The sequence below is a fragment of the Stegostoma tigrinum genome, chromosome 44 (assembly GCF_030684315.1).
Source record: "Stegostoma tigrinum isolate sSteTig4 chromosome 44, sSteTig4.hap1, whole genome shotgun sequence".
Classification (NCBI taxonomy): Eukaryota; Metazoa; Chordata; class Chondrichthyes; order Orectolobiformes; family Stegostomatidae; genus Stegostoma; species Stegostoma tigrinum.
Window position 1 is genome coordinate 5,377,175 of NC_081397.1, and position 22,773 is coordinate 5,399,947.

At 44.6% G+C, this 22,773-nt stretch overlaps 2 protein-coding genes across 3 annotated transcripts in view; both read left to right on the top strand.

Annotated features, from left to right (window-relative positions):
* Positions 1 to 22,773, top strand: part of LOC132206903 (uncharacterized) — a 205,547-nt gene that overhangs the window by 30,077 nt on the left and 152,697 nt on the right. The window lies entirely within an intron of this gene.
* LOC125450254 (late histone H2B.L4-like) lies at positions 1,451 to 20,912 on the top strand. 2 transcript variants are annotated; one of them, XM_059642512.1, is made up of 5 exons: positions 1,451 to 1,566; positions 2,358 to 2,439; positions 10,023 to 10,106; positions 11,774 to 11,850; positions 20,455 to 20,912. In XM_059642512.1, the coding sequence occupies exon 5, from the start codon at positions 20,466 to 20,468 to the stop codon at positions 20,844 to 20,846; it is 381 nt and encodes a 126-aa protein (XP_059498495.1). In that variant the 5' UTR covers positions 1,451 to 1,566; positions 2,358 to 2,439; positions 10,023 to 10,106; positions 11,774 to 11,850; positions 20,455 to 20,465; the 3' UTR covers positions 20,847 to 20,912. The 2 variants fall into 2 exon arrangements, with proteins under 2 accessions (XP_059498495.1, XP_059498496.1); XM_059642513.1 differs by lacking the exon at positions 11,774 to 11,850.

Genomic DNA, 22,773 nt, shown 5'->3' on the forward strand with positions numbered 1-22,773 from the left:
GGGTTGGGCGAGCGGATTGTGAAGATTGTCGGGGAGAACAGCGATCGGAAGGGGACGTCTCTGGCCGCTATAAAGAAGGCGCTGCAGAGAAGCGGGGTCAATGTGGAGAAGCAGAATGCACAGATCAGGATGGCTACCAAGAGGTGCCTGGCGAAAGGCTCCCTGGTTCTGGTGAAGGGTCAGGGCGTCTCCGGCTCCTTCAAACTCGCAAAGAATCAGGTCAAGACAAAAGTGGGAAAGAAGGCGAGACCCGCAGCAGCCGCCAAGAAAGCAGCCGTGAAGAAAACAACGGCCAAGAAGGTGGCAGCGAAGAAATCCCCAGCCAAGAAAGCAACAGGAAAGAAAGTGGCCGGCAAGAAGGCACCAACGCCAAAGAAAGCGGCGAAGAAAGCAGCGCCTCAGAAAAAGACTCCCGTGAAGAAGGTGAAAAAGACCAAGAGCCCCAAGGCCTCAAAGCCGGCCCCGAAATCGGTGAGAACGAAGGCGAAGGCCAAAGCGAAAGTGACCAAGAAAGCAGCAAAGAAATGAAGCAGTCGGTGTAACGTGTCACCACCTGAACCCAAAGGCTCTTCTCAGAGCCACCCACATCTCTCCAGGAAAGAGCTGAGCCCGGATCAAATGATCCCTGAGATAACAAGGTGTAGAGCTGGCTGGACATAACAGGCCAAGCAGCATGAGAGGAGCAGGAAAGCTGACGTTTCGGACCTGGATCCTCCTTCCTGCTCCTCTGATGCTGCTCGGCTCGCTCTGTCCATCCGACTCTACACCTTGTTATGTCAGGTTGTCCAGCATCTGCAGCTCCGTCTATAAGTCAAATTATCCCTGTCCCGGTTCCGAGTGCAGACATAGCATAAACTTGAATTGATTCTATTAACTCAAATATCACATTTCCGAGAGCGGAAACTGAAAATGTTGATGGAATCATGGGGGGAGGGTCACTGGAACTGTATCTGGTTATTTCCTCCCACGGATTGTAATTCTGCCCAGACACTAATGTTGCATATTGCAGTATAACCCTTCCAGGAATGATATTTTATCTAATTTTGATGCTACGATCTCTGGCGATGTTTTCACGGTTATTCCTTCCATTAACCTGCGAAATACATTTCAGGCAGCAATTGCAATTACAAATTAAACATGCCCCGAAAAAAATGGGATTCTGTAATTAATCGCTTTGAAGTTGTTGAAATCGGCGGGTTTGATAAGATTGATTAACCACGGTTACCCAGCCGGTTGATCAGTTTGCCTGGGCTGTATTAAACCCCGCGCTTCCCTCCTGACTGGTACATACAGATCAGGCAATGAGCCCGTGTCCGGTCCGCGCTGCCTGCAAACTCGGTTTTAAAAAAAAATGGGGGTAACAGCGCATGCGTGAGGCTGGCCCCGTCCCCAATGTTGCTTTTGCATGACCAGAGGAGCGCATGCGTGAACCTCCTCCACTACGCTGCCATTGAGGGGCATTTACTCAGTGAGAGGAAGAGGTTTGATTGTAACAGACCGCAATGGAGAGACCAGCGCCCAGGGAAGCGAGGGAGCAGCGGGCTCCTTCCTGCAGCGCATCGAGATGTGAGTCTGGGACACAGAGGGGGGCTCCGAGACCGACATGATTCGGGCTCAGTTCAGGGAGAACCGGGGGCTGTTGGTCAGAGGCCGAGCGGAGCAGGAACTGGTTCTGGCACTTGGAGAGAGAGCGGCCTGGGGCCGGGGAGAGGGAGAGGCCTTTCTCGGGCTGTGTGTGGGCCTGCTGAGGGAGACACAGCGGCAAGAAGCTGTTGGGTGTCAGTCTTGTGGTTTTCAAATCCCCAACCACTGATGGAAATTCATTGTTTGGATTCTGTTTCATGCTGTTTGTTGACTTTTTGCATACAAAGTCGAAACACAGACAAGACTGTGGAAATATAAGAACCCTGTAAAGGACATGGATGAGAGTCAATATATTCTACAGTTAGTGCATTGGGATTTGGTAACATGAACTGCGCAGACATTGCAGTGGCTCTGGGTAGCACCTTACGTGGAGCTGTACAATTATCGTTCCACTTCTAGACTTTACTCAATTGCTATCGAAGCAGATATACATTTAATAAAATGTCCTTCGACAAGGCCCAGCTGCAAGTTAAAATGGAATCAGACCTGCATTTGAATTGATGACTTTAAAGAAAAGGCAGATGTCTCATGACAATGTCATCATCCCTCGGGTTCTGTTGAAATGACAGGCTTTTTGAGCACCGATCTTCAGAAGAAGTTAAAGAAAAGAAACATCCTAATAATTATTAACTGAGTATTACAGTAATCTTTTTGACATTGTAAAACTTAATTGATGTTGATTTACAGGAGTAAACTCTGCTGTCTTCCCCCAGGAAAACACTTGGAGGATCAAGACAATGTAATGTGTGCTTGGTACGAAGCCAAGGGTGACCAGCTCCTTCGAACAACCAACAGGTATGTTACCATCTCCAAGCAGAGAACACCCTTTCCACAGGCACAGAGCAAATTGAGTCAGAGATGCATGAAGCTCAATTTCTGGTGACATGCAAGCAAGCCAACAGTCAAACACAACCAACAAAATAAAAATAGTATCTTCTTCCCCCCCCCCCCCCCCCCCCCACCCCAACCTCTGTTTTCTGAAATCACCACTCTGTTTCAAAAAATGATCATTTGTAGCCTATTGGCATTTACGGCACTTTTGAACGTGAATAGACTGAGTTTTCATCTGAAATAGACACAAAAGAACGGCAGTAAATCTACACTGAGTAAGCATGTTTTCAAATTTACTGTCAAGGTGAAGAAACAGTTCATGCTGTTACATAGTTACGCCAACCAAACATATAGCAGATAATGAGGACAGATGTGGAAGAAAACATTCACGTTATCATCAGTAACTGAGCAGGACAGCATTCATCTTTTGTCAAATAGATGTCCCAGGCACAGCCAGAACAATTAGTTTAATGTGCCTTCCAAATGCACATCCTGTCCCAAAGCCTGACGTAGAATGCCAGCAGAGTGTATGTGTGCACTTTCTGGCACACACTCACTCCTCTGAGTTGTAAATATATACACTATCCCATCAAACGTGTCACACCATCTAACAGCCATGAAGATCATGTATGTTGCAAATCTCAGTGTAACAATAAAGATGATTTCCATTCAGGGATTTCAGGTCAGAGCTAGCCTTTCATGATGAGAGCCAAATAGAAAAGAATGTGAGCTAAATACTTCAATCCTCATGTGGACATGCACTCGTGTTCCTAATGTGAATATCACTTATTCACTGTACTTGGTGGGGGGGGGGGGGGGGGGGAGGACAAATTTTGTGGCGTTCAGTTCAGGCAGGTGATGCATTTTGAAAGATCCACTTCAAGATCGAACTATGTGGTAAATGGAAAAGCCCTGCCAAAAACTGCTCAGAGTTCTGGGTGTTCAGGTCCATTGCACCCTGAAGGTGGCAACGCATGTCGATGTAGTGGTCAAGAAGACATACTGCATTCTTTCCTTCAACAGATGGGTCATTTAGTGCAAGAGTTGGCAGGTCATGTTACAGTTGTATAGGGCTTTGGTTTGAGCACATTTGGAATATTGTTTTCGGTTCAGGTCACCACACTACCTAAAGGATGTTGATGCTTTGGAGAAGGCGCAGAGGAGGTTCACCGGGATGTTGCCTGGCATGGAGGGTGCTAGCTATGAAGAGAGTTTGAGTAGATTAGGATTATTTATGTTAGCAAGTTGGAGGTTGAGGGGAGACTTGATTGAGGCCTACACAGTCATGAGATGAATTGACGGGGTGGGTAGCAAGAAGCTTTTTCCAAGAGTGTGGAACTCTATGACTACGTGTCATGATTTCATGGTGAGGGGGCAAAAGTTTAAGGATGATATGCATGGAAAATTCTTTACGCAGAAGGCTTTGGGTGCCTGGAATGCGTTGCCAGCGGAGGTGGTAGAGGTGTGCATTATAGTGTCCCTTAGTGTATATATGTAGACAGGTGACTGGACAGGGAGCAGAGGGATACAGATCCTTGGAAAATAGGTGACAGGTTTAGATAGGGGATGTGGATCAGCACAGGCTTGGAGGGCCAAAGAGCCTGTTCCTCTGCTGAAATGTTTTTTTTTTGTTCTTTGACACACTGAATTCGTAAGAAGTAGTCCAAAAAATATATCGAACAAGAGATTAATTTCACCTCTGTGTCACCATCTCATTGACTTAGAGATTATTAAAGTATCATTTCCTTTTGTACAAACTGGAGAAATAGCATATCTGGATAAGTTTCAGATTGAAATTGATTATTGTTGTTGCATTTGTTTGCATAAAACTACAAACTGAATAGTGAAAACCATCTGATACACTTCTAATGAATATAAACTTTGCTATTAAATGGACCAGAAGGAAATCAAGTAGTGACCTGAAATGATACAGAGAATAACCTACACTCAAGCAGATAACCTAGATTGTTGACTGTACAATTAAGAATGTCTCAAACAGTGAGCTTGCAACAACAAATGAACATTAAACTCTATATGTTTCCAGACCAGAGACCGAGCAAGCCAAAATAAGACAGAAACCCTACCCTAGAAATTATACAGGGAGAGGATGATAAATGCATTCACAAACCAGTTAGCGTCAGGCATAGCCTAAAAACTCCTCTCTCAGATTTTACAGGACACGATCTGAGGGGTCTAAATGGTTAAATGCACTTGCACAGCCAGAGAGAAGAAACTGACAGGCACGTATTGATAATGGCGCACTCATATTCACATATCAGAAAATGACAGGGACAGAAAGATAATTACACACACATTCAGACTGCAAAAACTGACAGGTACAGGCTGGTAAATACATGCATACATGACAGGAAAGCAAAAGCATAAGTATATGTGGATTGATAACTACATTTGCATATTCACAGACAAATTTGACAGGGACATATTTGTAACACTTTCACATTCACGCAAGAGGAATTGATGGATATAGGTTGATAACTAAACTCACATATTTCACAGCAGAAATTGAGGGACAGTTTGATGATTACGCTCATATCTTCACATGACAGCTACCAATAAGTATGAATCGATGATTACCACTCACACACACAAATTCATAGACGTCTGCAGCACAGCAAACAGTCCTTTCTCTCTCTGAATCTGCACTGTTCAGAAACAACCAGCCGACAATTCTACATCAATTCAGCCAGTATTCAAATTCCATGCATGTGTCATGTTGGCAGAGGAAGTATCATCCTCACCTTTATCAGTTGTCAATTTCTTCAAGCATGATCAGATTTTTTTATTCTATATTAAGCAAGAGGACTTTATAATCAGAGACCTTTTGTTTTCAAATTAGCTTAAAATTTGTTCAAATATCTGTGTTCCTCTTGACAATCCACCTGAATTTTTACATAAAACATAAGAAAGCTTCATGCCATTTTTTTCAAACGAGCAATATCACAATAGAACCGCCCTCACTTATATTTTGCAAAGATTGGTCAACAGTGTTTATTCTTCAGTAAATTCAGTTTGACGGTTCCAGTTGTGCCCAGTGAATGACAGAAATCAAAAGTTCAACATCGAGCATGTTAATGTCCGCGCCGTAAAACGAAATCCAAGTAAGAAAACTAATTTTCTTTCCTGCACAAGCAACATTGTGGTCAGTCAGCCGCAATGCAGTTGATTTGTTCATTGCACTTCCTCTTTGGCAATAACATACTAAATTCACATCTTTACTTTAGCAGCATTCCAAGACTTGTGTCACTATGCAATGTTGAATAATATTAATCTCATCCTGAAAATATCCTTTGATATCACCACAGCGGTTAGACTCTGCAATGTATCCTTGGCAAAGGTCCATTGCTTCTCTGTCCTCAACTCTGAAGAAAAGCACAGACTCATTTCAGTTGCAATGCCTTGCATTTTCACTTGCTTATAAATGCTGGAGACACAAACAACTGAAGAACATAGGCTGTTTCACATTTGCGAAAGAAGAGATGAACCGAAAACTCTGTTCTCTGCCATGGTGGTAATTGGCTCTCCACTTTACAAGAAATACTTAATCTGCTCAGTAATGCAATACAGGAAGATAGAAATAGGATCAATTGAGTGGATCCGTCTGTCTTGTTTCATAACAGCAGCTCTTGTGCCAATACACAGTAGGAACAGAATAACTTAAAGTGTGGAGATGCTGCCAGGTTAGTAGATACCCAGGCAAAAACAAAAGAAAATGCCATTTCTCTTAAATATCACATGGGTGGGAGAGCTCCCCTTTCATTATGCATGAATAGGACAGGGTAAGAGCGAAGTACTTCAATCCCAGTATGTGAATACTTTCCTTGAGGATTAAGTATGAGGTATCAGCTTGGCATAAAGTAAATTAGTCATGTTCACTACATCAGAAAATACTGAATCGATTGCATGATCAATGATGAATTCTACTGAAACAGCTCAAGAAGTAAATTGAAATCCAGATTAAATATGCCTCCAAATATCACACCATGTCTTAGATTTGGACACTTAACTAGTGCATCAATTTCCTTTGTTGAAACTGAAGGAAATATATAGTAGGCCAAGTTTAAAATGAAATAAACATTACAATTTAATTTGCTTCCAATGAGGTACAAATTAAAAAGCAGCTCTCATCTCGTGCAGAAGTACTGCATAACGATGTTGTTAAATGGACCAAAGAAGAAAGCAAATGGGGTCATGAACAGATACAGATAACTGGAGTTTATTGGAAATAGATTGAAGAAACGCTGATCTCATGATCTTGTTACAGGAGGAATAAATACACATTCAGTTTTTGAGTGACTGACCAATCCAGAACAAAACTTACTATCATAAACCGGACAGTAACCAAACTGCATCTACAGAGTCAGAGACTGACAAAGGTATTAAAACAGTTTAATTTACATGATCTGATTATATGGCATTGGGTAAAATCTCATTCATGTTGAGCAGCAGAGATTTGAACAATAGAAGAATGTCAGCAGTTCCTACAAGTAACATTTTCAATGCAACATTACCCACTCATTACCCATGTGAAAGATGATGAAAATGCATGAGGAATACATTGACACACAATGCCAGAGACTGACTTGATGCCATGCTGACTGTCAGCCCGACGCTAATGAAAACCAACAGTAACCACACTTATAATCTCAGTGGGAGACTGACTATTTCAGAAGAATGCCCACACTCTCTCTATGATTAATGTATTATAAATTAGTGTTATAATGATATAATAATTTATAATACACCTCATAAAGGGAATCAAATCATACATGCAGAGCGAGAAACACAAGCAGACATTTGGAAAAGGACAGTGTCACTTTGCCCAATACCCATCTTTAATTCAGATTGGCACCTCATTAGAAATCTCCCTCTCTTACAACAAACAGATGCTGAAAGGAAAGAAATGAAATTGATACCTCTGGTCGGCATGGACTGTTGGACCAAAGGTCTGTTTCCCAGATGGACTTTGACAATATTGCTGCACTCTCATATTCACAAAGCAGAAACTGATCAGAAGAAACTCACAGTAACACTCCCAAGCCGCATGAGGCATAAAATGGCATAACAAGGCAGTTATATTCACAGAGTAGAATCTGATAGGGGGAAATAACAATTATATTTCCATATTTAAATCACAGAAACTGATTGGAAAGGGTTTACAACTGCACTTAAACATTCACACTGCAGGTAATGACAGGGACAGATTGATAACAACGTCCGTATATGCACGTAGCCAAGAATGATCGGTAGAAATAGATAACTGTGTTCTCATATTCATGGAGAGGAAAGCATTACAAATTCATAACTGCATTTATATATTCACATCACAAAAACTGATAGTTGCAGATGAATAACTACATTCTCAGGTTCCCAGAGCAGACGTGGACAGATGCAGATTGAAATTTGCACTCAAATATTCACGTTGCATGTTCACACATCATTATCAACAGAGATAGAGTTGATAGCCAGAGACTATTTCCCAGGGCAGAAATGGCTAGCACGAGGGGTCAGAGTTTTAAGCTGGTTGGTGGAAAGTATAGAGGGGATGTCAGAGGCAGGTTATTTACGCAGAGAGTTGTGAGAGCATGGAATGCGTTGCCAGCAGCAGTTGTGGAAGCAAGGTCATTGGGGTCATTTAAGAGACTGCTGGACATGTATATGGTCACAGAAATTTGAGGGTGCATACATGAGGATCAATGGTCAGCACAACATTGTGGGCTGAAGGGCCTGTTCTGTGCTGTACTGTTCTATGTTCTATGTTCTATTAATTACAAAACTCACATCTGTATAACACAAATAGACACTGATTGCTGTGTGAAGGTGCAATTGTATTTTTCAATCAGTCCCTGTCAGTTTTCACAATGTGGATGTGTGATTTTAGTTATCAATCAATACCTGTCAGTGAATGCCACGTGAATGTGTGAGGATAGTGTAATGCATGTTAACTACATGGATTTTAGTAAGACATTTGATAAAGTACCATGCAGCAGATGAATCAGAAATGGAAAGGCTCATGGGATACAGAGCAATGTGCTAAATTGGAAGCAAAGTTTGCTTAGCAACAGGAATCAAATGGTCAATGGCTGCCCTTGTAAACCGAAAGCTGTTTCAAGTGGTGTTTCTCATAGCTCAGTGTTGGGACCTCTGCTGTTTGTTTTATATGATAGCAACTTGAACTTGAACATGGGGATACAATTGGGAAATTTTCAGCCAGCACAAAAATTTAACAGTGTACTGGTAGTCCAGAGGATAGCTGTCAGCTCCAAAATGATATAGAAGTTTTGATGGAAGGGGCAGATGAGTGGCATATGGAGTTCAACTCTGATAAATGTGAGGTAATGCATTTCAGGAGGTGCAAGGACACAAAATAGGAATACATGAGGTGGTGTGGAAATTGTACATAAAATGAGTGGTTTGGTGTGCAAGTGTAATGGAGTATGAAAATAGCAGTGCAGGTGGATAAGATTGTGAAACTAGGTATATAGAATGCTGTCCTTTTTTGGCAGAGGTATACAACACAAAAGTAGGGCTATAACGATGAAAGTATTTAAGACACTGGTGAGGCTGGAACTGATGTATTGTGCGCCGCGATGGTCACCACATTACAGGACAACGTTATTGCTCTGGATATATTGCAGAGAAGATTTACTGGAATGTTGCCAGGGCTGGAAAGTTATAGCTATGAGGAGTGATTGCAGAGGTTGGAGCTGTATTATTTTGAACAGTGAAAGCTGGGAGTGCCATGATTGAGGCAATTGGGATGGGCAGAGACAGAGTCGACAGGGGGAATCGGTTTCCCTTGGCATAGAGTTTAAAAACCATTGGGTGTAGATCAAGTGAAGTGGCAGAACGATGAGAGATGATGGGAGGAAAACCATTTTTATGAGAGGTTGCTTATCTCAAATACGCTGCCTGAGTTGCTGATAGCAGAGATTCTCAACTCTTGTCAGAACATACCTGGACCTCCACATTCAGTCTGCAAGCTGCAGGGCTATGGGATGTATGCAAGAAGATCGGATTTTATGATGGCCATTTTGGGGTGTTTGGGTCAGCATGGATATATTGAGCCAAATGGCCACCTTCTGTGCTGCATAATTTAAATTGATCAATAGTTCGTGATCATTCTCTCCCTGTCAGCCTCTGCTGTGTAATACATGAATAATGACCAAAGACCTCGAGGGACACGTTGATAACTACACTCACACATTCACCAAGTAGCAACTGACATGAATAGATCAATAACTAAACTCACATCCACTGACAAGCTTCCACTGGGTGGTTCCAGTCATGGAGCTGTACAGGTATCATTTACTTTCAGGAGCTCATTCAAATGGTGTTGAAGTTTTTTGAAATGATCAGACAAGGAGCAGTCAGGGCAAGATTGGATCAAGACCCATAGTTATGTTAGAATTCCTAGTAATATTAATATATCCAAATGATTATTAACTAAATGTTGTGTTGATCAGTTAAACATTGTCAAACCCAATTGATGTTGCTTTACACGAACTATCTCTTCTGTCTTCCCACAGAAAAAAACACTTGAATGAACAAGACAAAGTAAGATTTCTTCAGTGCAGAGGCAAGTGTGCCCAGATCCATCTGATAAACAGCAGGTATGTTCCCACTGTCAGAGCAGAGAACATCCTTTCCGCAGTCACAGAGCAGATTGAGTCAGACACACAGTGAGCTTAATTTCCAACAGATATGTTCAAATTTTTCCAACAGGAGAACAAGGTTGGAGAAATTAAACTTTATTTTTCTTATCTCTCCATTCCACATAGACAGTTCCAACAAATTTCAGCATTCATCACCCATTGACTTTTACACCATTTTTGAAGATGGATAGGCTGAAATTATACACTCAGTATCTGAATGAAATCTACGTAAAATTACTCTACTAGCAATTATCACATAATGAATCACACCTCCACTAAGAATATTACTGGCTGCTGACAATTAAGCCACTTTTACAAGTAGAAAATGACCAGTATGGATTGATGCCTAACCTCACTCATTTGTGTTGTAAATGCATACAAAAGAGAAAGGATGACGAGACTCACATATTGGCATTGCAGAAACCGACAGCTAAAGATTCATAAAGATATTCACACATTCACATCATAGAAACTGGGATACACAGGTTAGTAAACAACACTCACATTCACATAGCAAACTGACAGCAACTGAACGATAACTACTTTCACATATCCACACAGCAGAAACTGGCAGCTACATATTGATGACAACTCCCAATTTCACAGACCATAAAGTGACAGGTACAGTTTTATAACTGCATATCCACAGATTTAAAAAATACCGACGGGTACAGTTTGATAACTATACTCAAATATTCACAAAGTAGATTCCCACAGGTACATATTGATAACTTTACTTGCAAATTATGAGGTATTGATAGGTACAGGGTGCTCTACATGCACATATCCATACAGAAGAAATTGATAGGAACTGATTGACGATCACTTTAGAGATAGCAAGAGCTGCAGATTCTGGAGTCAGCCTTCCCAGTTTCACAAAGCATTAGCTGACAGATACAGTTTGGTAACTACTCTCATATTCACAGAGTAGAAGCTGACTGGCTGTTATTGATAACTGCACTCACATGGTCACCAAGAAGAAACTCAGAGATTGATAACAGTGACATTCAAATTGCAGAAACTGGCGGCTACACAATGATAACTGCTGTCACATTTGCATTGCATGAACCGTTGGGGTCAGATTAATAACAATGCTGTTGTTGAATTGCTCAACAAGCTTGTTACTTGTTTAGAGACATTTTGTCACCATCTACATAATACCTTCAGTGCACCTCTGGTGATGTGTTGCTGTTGTGTCCTGCTGGCTGTTTATGTGCTGCAGTTGACTGGGGTGGCTGACATCACTTCTGGATTTGTTTCTCAGTGGTTGGTGTATGGGATCCTGCTCTACGCATTTGTTGATGGCATTCCAGTTTGAACGTCAGGCCTCCAGGAATTCTTGTGCATGTCTTTGGTTGGCTTGTCCTCAGATGATTAAGTTGTCCCAGTCAAATTGGTGTCCCTCTTTGTCCATGTGTATTGAGATGAGTGATAGTTGGCCATGTCTCTTGGTAGCTGGTTTGTGTCTACGAATCATGATGGCTAGTTTCCTACCAGTTTGGCCTGTGTACTGCTTTTGGCATCTGTGCACGATATCGTGCAAATAACATTGGTTCTGTCAGTTGTGGTTGTTGGTTCGGGGCAATATGGTGCTCATTTCTGACATGTTTTTCATGTTTGGTCAGGTGACTAGTGTTTCTGGACGTGCTGTGTTATCCATTTGTCGTCTGTTGTGCAGGTGTCGAAGGACAATGCTTTTCAGGTAACCTTCGTTTCTATAGTCACTGTATCGTGTTCTTCCTCAGCTTTACGCAGCTCTGGATGCTGCAGTGTGTTGTGGCTCACTTGAACAGTGTTTTGGTGCAGCTCCATTAGTAGATATTGGGATGATTGCTATTGTAGTTGAGTATCTGATCAGAATCTATTAAAACATGTAATAACTACACTCTCAGGCTCTCCTAACTGAAATTGACAAAGAGCGATTGATAACTAAACGTTCACATAGCAAAACAGTGTCATGGACAGACTGATAATTTCAGACACATATTCACTGAGTAGAAACTGACTGACAGAAAATGACATCTATACTCAGGTACCCGGATAGCAGAAACTGACAGGAACAGGTTGATGATAACATGGACATGTACATGATACCTGCACTCCCTCATTCCAATTGCATTAACTGAGTGGTACAGATTGATTCCTGCACTCTCACATTCTCACAACAGAAAGTGGCAGAGACAGATATATAACTGCATTCATTCACACGGCACAAACTGTGAGGACAAGGTTGTCACTACGCTCTCACATTTACAGAGCAGAAACTGACAGGTACAAAGTAAATTTGCACTCATACGTCCACAAATCAGAAACTGAAAGGCCCATATAGATACCCACACTCTCTGTTTCACACAGCATAAACGGACAAAATAAAACCCGAAAGAACTGCGGATGTTCCCCCCGCAGCGGTCGGCAATGCCCTCAACCATGTCTTCCACATTTCCCGCGCCTCATCCCTCACACCCTGTCCCTGCAATAACTGTCAAAACAGAAACCCCTTCGTCCCCACATACCACCTTACCAACGTCTGGATACAACGCATCATCCTCCGACACTTGTGCCATCTACGATTCAACCCTACCACCAAAGACATTTTTACTACCCCACCCTTGTCTGCTTTCAGGTGAGACCACTCTCTCCACAACTCCCTTGTCTGGTCCACACTCCCGTCCAACCCCAGCACACCCGGCACCTTCCCCTGCAACCGCAGGAAGTGCTACACTTGCCCTCACACCTCCTCCCTAACCCCAATCCCAGGCCCCAAGATGACTTTCCACATCAAGCAGATGTTCCCCTGCACATCCGTCAATGTGGTATACTGCATCGGCAGTACCCGGTGTGGTTTTGTCTGCATTGGCGAAACCAAGCGGAGCCTTGGGGACTGCTTTGCAGAACAGCTCCACTCGGTTCGCCATAAACAACTACACCTCCCAGTCGCGAACCATTTCAACTCCCCCTCCCATTCCTTAGACAACATGGGCATCCTGCAGTGTCATAATGATCCCACCCGTAGGTTGCAGGAACAGCAACTCATATTCCGCTTGGGAACCCTGCAGCCTCATGGTATCGATGTCGATTTCACCTGCTTCAAAATCTCCCTTCCCCCCACTGCATCCCAAACCAGCCCAGCTCGTCCCCGCCTGCCTAACCTGTTCTTCCCCTCACCTATCCCCTCTTCCCACCTCAAGCCGCACCTCCATTTCCTACCTCCTAACCTCAGCCTGCCCCCTTGACCTGTCCATCCTCCCCAGACTGACCTATCCCCTCCGTACCTCCCCACCCATACTCTCCTCTGCACCTATCTTCTCCTCTGTCCACCTTCAGTCCACCTCTCCCTCTCTCCCTATTTATATCAAAACCCTCTCCCCTTCCCCCTTTTTCTGATGAAGGGTCTCGGCCCAAAACGTCAGCTATTATGCTCCTAAGATGCTGCTTGGCCTGCTGTGTTCATCCAGCCCCACACCTTGTTATCTGCGGAAGCTGTAAATCAGGAACAAAAACAAAGTTGCTGGAAAAGCACAGCAGGTCCAGCAGCACCTGTGAGGGAGAAAACCGAGTTAACATTTCAGGTCCGGTGTACAGATCGATAACTAAACTCACGTATTCACATTGAGGAATCTTTGAGCTAGAGACTGATAATCACAGTCCTACATTCAGAGAACAGGAACACACAGGCTAGACTGATAACTAACTTCATGTATTAACATAGCAGAAACTGACTGGCATAGATTGGTAACTGCATTCACGTTATCTTGTCAGCTGCAACAAACAGGTACGGAGAGATAACTACACTCATACATTCACTCCGTAAATACTGACAATGACAAACAGCTTCAATCCCACCTATTGCATAGCAGAAATTGTCAAGAGCAGATTGATAATAAAGTGTGGAGCTGGATGAACACAGCAGGCCAAGCAGCATCTCAGGAGCACAAAAGCTGACGGTTCGGGCCACAACCCTTCATCAGAGAGGGGGATGGCGAGAGGGAACTGGAATAAATAGGGAGGCGGGGGGAGGCGGACCGAAGATGGAGAGAAAACAAGATAGGTGGAGAGGACAGTGTAGGTGAGGAGGTATGGAGGGGATAGGTCAGTCCAGGGAAGATGGACAGGTCAACGACGTGGGATGAGGTGGTCAGTTGGAAATGGAGGTGTGGCTTGAGGTGGGAGGAAGGGATTGGTGAGAGGAAGAACAGGTGAGGGAAGCAGAGACAGGCTGGGCTGGTTTTGGGATGCAGTGGGGGGAGGGGAAGAACTGGGCTGGTTTTGGGATGCAGTCGGGGGACCCCAGAGGATCCGCCTCATCCTCACATACCACCTCACCTACCTCTGGATACAACATATCATCCTCCGACTCTTCCACCATCTACAATCCGACCCCACCACCCAAGCCATTTTTCCATCCCCACCCTTGTCTCTTTCCGGAGAGACCACTCTCTCCGCGACTCCCTTGTCCGCTCCACACTCCCCTCCAACCACACCACACCCTGCACCTTCCCCTGCAACCACACAAAGTGCGACACTTGCCCCACGCACCTCCGCCACCCCCATCCCAGGCCCCAGGACCTTCCATATCAAACAGATGTTCACCTGCACATCTGCCAATGTGGTTTATTGTATCCTTTGCACCCAGTGTGGCTTGCTCTACGTTGGAGAAACCAAGCGGAGGCTTGGGGACCACTTTGCAGAACACCTCCGCTCGATTCGCAACAAACAACTGCACCTCCCAGTCGCGAAACATTTCAGGTCCCCCTCCCATTCCTCAGATGACATGTCCATCATGGGCCTCCTGCATTGCCACAATGATGCCACCCGAAGGTTGCAGGAACAGTAACTCATATTCCGCTTGGGAACCCCGCAGCCCAATGGTATCAACGTGTACTTGACAAGCTTCAAAATCTCCCCTTCCCCGACTGCATCCCAAAACCACCCCAGTTCTTCCCCTCCCCACTCTGTATCACAAAACCAGCCCAACCTGTCTCTGCATCCCTAACCTGTTCTTCCTCTCACCAATCCCTTCCTGCCACCTCAAGCCGCACCTCCATTTCCAACTGACCACCTCATCCCGCCTCCTTGATGTGTCCATCTTCCCTGAACTGACGTATTCCCTCCCTACCTCCCCACCTATACTCTCCTCTCTACCTATCTTCTTTTCTCTCCATCTTCGGTCCGCCTCCCCCCTCTCTCCCTATTTATTCCAGTTCCCTCTCCCCATCCCCCTCTCTGATGAAGGGTCTCGGCCTGAAACATCAGGTTTTGTGCTCCTGAGATACAGTGATAACTGCTGCCAAACATTCGCAGAGCACGTATGAAAATAAACAGATTGATAACTAAACACCCATTTTCACAAGACAGAAGACTGATGGGGAAAAATTGGTACGTCCTGTCATAATTTCACACAGCAAAGACTGATATGGACGGAATAATAACTACAGTTACACATTCATGCAACAGAATCTTTAAGGAATGTATTGATAATTGTACAAACAAACTCACTTAGGAGAAACTGACAGTCTCAGATTTAAAACTACACTCTCTTTTTCACAAACTAAAAACTGGCAGGTACAGTGTGACAACTGAACTCAATAGTCACAGAACAAAGTCTCCCAGGTACATTGTGACAACTACATTCTCACATCTGCCTAACAGAAACTAAACTCGCATATTGACGGAGCAGAAATTGGCATGTGCAGACTAATGCCTGCACTCTTACATTGATACCACCGAATGGACATGTAGGCACGTGTAACAACACTCATGCATTTTCTTGGAGAAACTGTCAGGCATGGATTGAGAACTACACCCACACATTCACAGAGCACAGATTGAAATGTACAGACTAATAATGTCACATTTTTGGACAACAGAAATGACAGAGGTAGATGACCTGAAATATCAAGCGACATTGAAGATCTGGTCAGGAAAGGGAAGAAGGCAGACATTGGGTTTAAACTATCAGGCTCAAGTGAATCCCTAGATAACTATAAAAAGTGGAGAAGCACACAAGAGGGAAATCAGAAAAGCAAAAAGATGTCATGAAATGGATCTGGCAGAAAAGGTTACAGATAATCCCCAGAGGGTCCATAGTTATAATAAGAGTAAAAGGTTGGCTGGGGAGAGGAGGACCCCTTAAAGATCAGGATGGTGGTCCATGTGTGGAGCCACAGCAGAAGGGGAGGATTTTTAATGAATATTTCTCCTCATGTTTGCTGAGGAGAGAATCATGGATGCTAAGGAAATGAGATTAATTCCCTACAGTGTGGAAACAGGCCCCTCGGCTCAACAAATCCACTCCACCCCTTCAAGCTTCCCACCCAGACCCAACCCCCTATAACCCACACACCCCTGAACATTACGGGCAATTTAGCATGTCCGGTCCACCTAACCTGCACATCTTTGGGCTGTGGGAGGAAACCAGAGCCCCCAGAGGAAACCCACGCAGACACGGAGAATGTGTAAACTCCACACAGACAGTCGCCCGAGGCTGGATTCGAATCTGGGTCCCTGGTGCTGTGAGGCCGCAGTGCTAACCACTGAGCCACTGTGCCACCCTATAATCCCTACAAGAAATAAGGGAAGGAAGTAGAGACATTTTGGACTGCATATGTCTGAACAGGAAGGGTGTCTTTGCAGCCTTAGATCATATTAAGGTGGATGAATTTCTGAGTTCTGATCGTGTCCATCTCGGATTTTGTGGGAAGCCAGTAAAGAAATTGCAGAGGCCCTTCCTTTGCAGAGATTTTAGCTTCATTTTTAGCCACTGGCGAGGTTCCAGAAGACTGGAGGGTGGCTAAAGTTGTGACATTGTTTATGAAAGGGAGGAAAGACAAGCCAGGGAACTTCCAGCCAGTGAGCCTAACACAAGCAGTACGCAAGTTATTGGAAAGGACGCTGAGTGACATGATCGATGAACATTAGGATAGTCAAGGTATGATTACGAATAGTCGGCATGGATTTGTGTGCGGAAAGGCACATGTGACAAATCTTTGAGTTTTTCAAAGAAGTTACCAAGTGGGTAGATGAGGGGAGGGCAGTGGATGTAGTCTGTATGAACTTTAGTCAGGCCTTTGACAAGGTCCTGCACGCAGACTAGTAATGAAGGCTAGGTTGCAAGGGATCCGGGGAGAGCTAGCTAATTTGATTCAAAAATGGCTCGATGGTAGAAAGCAGAGTGTGATGGTTGAAGCTTGTTTCTCGGACTGGAGGCCTGTGACTCGTGATGTGCCACAGGGGTTGGTGCTGTGACCTTTGTTGGGCACCTCGGTGTCTCAGTGGCTAGCACCGGGGATCCGGGTTCAATTCCATCCTCAGGCGATTATCTGTGTGGAGTTTGCATATTCTCTCCGTGTCTGCATGATGTTCCTCCGGGTGCTCCAGTTTCCGCCCACAGTTCAAAGATGTGCAGGCTAGGTGGGTTGGCTATGGGAATTTTCCCATAGTGTTCAGTGATGTGTTCGTTGGGTGAGTTATAGCAGGATGGATCTCGGTGGGATGCTTGGAGTGTCAGCATGGACTTGTTGGGCCAAAGGGCCTGTTTCCACACAGTAGGGATTCGATGATTGTGTGATAAGTGGCCTTGATGTGAATGCACAAGGCATGATTCGTATGTTTTCCAGGATACAAAATTAAGATGTAGTTTTGAAAGTGAGGAAGGCTTATCAAGAAAATGGAGGGATTTAAGAAGGACCTTGCGGAGTGGTGCACATGTGGAATCAGCTGCCAGAGAAAGTTGTTGAGGCAGTTGCAATAGCAGTACTAAAAAAAAAGAAAGGATAAGTTTTAGAGGGATATGTCCAAATGGGGGCAATTGGAATTAGCTGAGAGGGCACCATGATCAGCATGAACCAGTTTGGGCTGAAGGGCCTTTGTCCATGCTGCACGACTGCCTGACCTCAGACTACAACAGGACCTTGATCGAGAGGACCAATGGGCTATGGAGTGGCAGCTGGGGTTTAATCTTGACAAATGTGAGGTGCTACATTTTGTAACAGAAAATCGGGGCAAGACTTGCACACTTCATGGTCAATTCTCGGGAAGTGTTGCCAAACTAAGTGGCCATGGAATGCAGGCTCGTAGCGTCTTGAAAGTGGAATTCCAGGGAGACAGGGCAGTGAAGAAGGTGTTTGATACAATTGCCTTTATTGGTCAGTGCATTCAGTGTATATTGAGGATCGGGAGGTGATGTTGTGACTGTACAGAAGATTGGTGAGACTACTTCTGAAATACTGCATTCAGTTCTGGTGCCCCCTTGCAATAGGAAAGGTGTTGTTCAACTTGACTGAGTCAGGAACATGTTTAAAAGGATGTTGCCACAGTCGGAAAGTTTGAGTTTCAGGGAGAGACTGAATAGACAGGGCTTATTGTGGCTTGTTTTCCATGGAGTGTCTGAGGCTGGGTGGTGACTGTGTAGAAGATATAAAATTAAGAGGCGCATGGATAGCATGAATAATCACGTTCTTATGCACAAGGGATAGGAGGCCAAAACTAGAGGGCATGGGTTTTGGATGAGAAAATCACGATTTGAAAGGAAACGGTGGGCAATGTTTGCTCACAGAGTGTAGTGTGGAATTGCAGTGAACTGCCAGAGGAAGTGGTGGAGTTGAGTCCAGCTACAATATTTAAAAGACATCTGGGCGGGTGTATGAATAGGAAGGGCTTCGAGTGATGTGGGCCAAATGCTGGCAAATAGGACTAGATTAATTGAGGATATCTGGTTGCCATGGATGAGGTGGACCCACGAGTGTTGTATATCTTTATGACAGTATGACAGGAACAGACTGTGAGAGAGTAATAACCATCCACACTGCGTGAAAAGCGTCAGATGGATAACTGCACTTCCATTTTCATATCGCAGAGACTGACAGATATTCGACAAACTATCCCTCATTAAACATCAAGCTCTGAACACAATACTGCTCATAGTGTAATGCAGAAACTACAGAGAGTGATGAAACAAAATAAGATGTTAGACATGAAAGAGATAATGGGAACTGCAGATGCTGGAGATTCCAAGATAATAAAATGTGAGGCTGGATGAACACAGCAGGCCAAGCAGCATCTCAGGAGCACAAAAGCTGACGTTTCGGGCCTAGACCCTTCATCAGAGAGGGGGATGGGGTGAGGGAACTGGAATAAATAGGGAGAGAGGGGGAGGCGGACCGAAGATGGAGAGTAAAGAAGATAGGTGGAGAGGGTGTAGGTGGGGAGGTAGGGAGGGGATAGGTCAGTCAACTGCATCCACTGTACCCGGTGCGGCTTTCTCTACATTGGGGAAACCAAGCGGAGGCTTGGGGACCGCTTTGCAGAACACCTCCGCTCAGTTCGCAACAAACAACTGCACCTCCCAGTCGCAAACCATTTCCACTCCCCCTCCCATTCTCTTGATGACATGTCCATCATGGGCCTCCTGCACTGCCACAATGATGCCACCCGAAGGTTGCAGGAACAGCAACTCATATTCCGCCTGGGAACCCTGCAGCCATATGGTATCAATGTGGACTTCACCAGTTTCAAAATCTCCCCTTCCCCCACTGCATCCCTCAACCAGCCCAGTTCATCCCCTCCCCCCACTGCACCACACAACCAGCCCAGCTCTTCCCCTCTACCCACTGCATCCCAAAACCAGTCCAACCTGTCTCTGCCTCCCTAACCGGTTCTTCCTCTCACCCATCCCTTCCTCCCACCCCAAGCCGCACCCCCAGCTACCTACTAACCTCATCCCACCTCCTTGACCTGTCCGTCTTCCCTGGACTGACCTATCCCCTCCCTACCTCCCCACCTACACCCTCTCCACCTATCTTCTTTACGCTCCATCTTCGGTCCGCCTCCCCCTCTCTCCCTATTTATTCCAGTTCCCTCACCCCATCCCCCTCTCTGATGAAGGGTCTAGGCCCGAAACGTCAGCTTTTGTGCTCCTGAGATGCTGCTTGGCCTGCTGTGTTCATCCAGCCTCACATTTTATTATGTTAGACATGAAAGGTTGCTTTGAGCAGATAACTACATTGTCGCAATTAAAAACTCTCAGGTACTGTGTTCACAATATCAATAAATGACAATAACGAGTTAAATGTAGAGTGATTCGGGTACAAAATTTCGGCTTGTGTTTCACTTTTCGTTGCATATCCTGACAGATCCCCGTTGTGTCCCACACTAACCAATCACAGAAAAGCTAATCACATCCTCTGAGATTCTTGTAAACTGTCCAATCATGAACGAGACCTCCCCCATCCCTCATTAGCATTGCTGACGCCAGCAGCCTATAAAAAGCGAGCTCCGCGCCCACTTTCCCTTATTCTGTGTCTGACAGTGACCGTCGTTATGGCAGATGAGAAGAAATCGCAGGCAACTTCCAAGAAAGGCGCGAAGAAAATCATCAAGAAGGCGCCGGGGAAAAGCGGCAAGAAAAGGAGCCGACGCAGGAAAGAAAGTTACTCCATCTACATCTACAAAGTGATGAAGCAGGTTCACCCCGACACCGGCATCTCCTCCAGGGCCATGAGCATCATGAACTCGTTCGTCAACGATATTTTCGAGCGTATCGCAGGGGAGGCTTCCCGCCTGGCCCATTACAACAAGCGCAGCACCATCAGCTCCCGGGAGATCCAGACCGCCGTGCGGCTGTTGCTGCCCGGGGAGCTGGCCAAGCACGCTGTGTCGGAGGGTACAAAGGCGGTGACCAAGTACACCAGCTCCAAGTGAGACACCTCACTGCTGAAAGCACACACAAATCCAAAACCCAACGGCTCTTTTAAGAGCCACCCACAACTGCACTGAGGCAGCTGAACCGTTTTAACTTGGATCGCCGATGTTGGAAAATCTGAGACAACAAGTTGTGGGGCTGGGTGAACACAGCAAGCCGAGCGGTGTCAGAGGAGCAAGAATGTTGACGTTTCGGGGCGAGACCCTTCTTAAGAAATTAGGTTTTAACTTTGTGGTTGATTCTAGGTCTGTATAATTCATGTCCCTAAGCTTCGTGTTTCGTTTTCGATAAACTTTGTAAAAAAAATTCGTGTGATCCCTGACCCTCTGCCCTTTATTCTCGGTTGCGTAGTTCCCTGACTGTTTTCCCTGCCTGTATAGAGAGCATATTTATCGTCACTGAGTCATTTTTTCTGCAACTTCTATATTTTCCAGTTACTCTTTAACCCTTGATCAGCGCATAACCTACAGTGCCCCCTGGGGTATGAAACACGAGTTTCACCCGGAATGAAAAGTAACTGTTCTCGTCCCACGAATAGATTTTGAAATTTACTTGTCCTTTTCTTGCATGAAGTTTTCAAAGTGCCACTGAGACTTCGTCTGATGTTTGCAGAGCACTGCAAATGAGGCTCTCAGCTGTCGATAAGAGGCTTTCAAACTGAACTGAGATAAAACCAGATTAACTGCTGGATTGCCATGTCAAGTGTGAAACTGACTGAAGTCTGATCCAAGACAATAGGGACGGCAACTTTAAACTCAAGTTTCACCTCTCTCACCGGCAAGAAGGTTATGTGAGTTTTTCCTTAATATTTCAGGGTGCACTTGCAATATGAAAAATGAATTAAATTCGATGAAAAATTAAATTATTCATTCCTCTTTGTAAAACGTCTTTTTCCTATTTCGGTCATGTTGGAGGGTTTTGTCGCTGTGGGTAATGAGCCCTAAATTTCTCCCGTGGTAACGAAAGCTAATGACCCCGAATTTGAGACCCACGAAGAGTAGTATTGTGCGATTTGTGTTTTGTTTCAATTTCCAAATCTCTCCGTGAAGTTCTCCGAATTTATTTTCAGAATGCAGTATGTGGGGCTTGCCGTTCTCGGTAAGAGGCTTTCAAAATGAACCGAGATTAACAGGGAAGTCTGATCGAGCACAATAATTACAAAATTTCCCGAAGCCGGTGTTACTCACTGAGTGAGAACGAGAGGTTATGTCAAGTATCAATTTGTAATCTGAAAGGAAATTAAATCGTAAGCATTCACGTAAAGCGTCTTCCTCGTATTGCCCATGTTGGCGGGCTTTTCAAATCGGAAAGAAAACGGTGGATGATTTGGCGCCGGTATTTTCCTACGGTTTCCACGCAGAGGAATTTTGTTTTATTTTCAAATCTCCCCGTGGGTTCTATCCAGTTTTGCAGAAAGCTATAAATGAGGCTTTCTGCTGTCGGTGGGAACATTTCAAAGTGAACCGAGATGAAAGCAGAACAGCTGCCGGGCTGGCATCGCAAAAGGAGAAATATTGTTGATCTCGTGCAGTAGGGAGCGCGATTGTAAAATGTTGTTTAAAGCAGTAATGCGGTCAACGGGAAAGAAATTGTTGTGTGATACTTTTATCATTATCTCCATTATCAGCATTATATGCTGATCTGAAATAAAATAAATCTGTGCAGAGACTTACTTCTGGCGGGCTCTTTTTTCTGCCATCTGCTCATTCTTAAGTATAAAAAAAATCAGAAACACATCGATTCACTGAGGCCTGGGAATCAGAGAGAGATTGTGTGCAGTTTCCAGGTGTATTCTAACAGTAAATTATCTGAAATATGAACGTATTCTTCTTTGTAAAACTTCTTCCAGTTTTGTACATATTGGCGGGCTTTCCGAGTTTGAAAGAAAGCGGTTGATGATTTGGCGCCGGGATGTTCCCGCCTCCT

Bases quoted from the DNA above. Each gene is read 5' to 3' on its own strand.
- LOC125450254 (XM_059642512.1), top strand. From the start codon at position 20,466: ATGGCAGATGAGAAGAAATCGCAGGCAACTTCCAAGAAAGGCGCGAAG.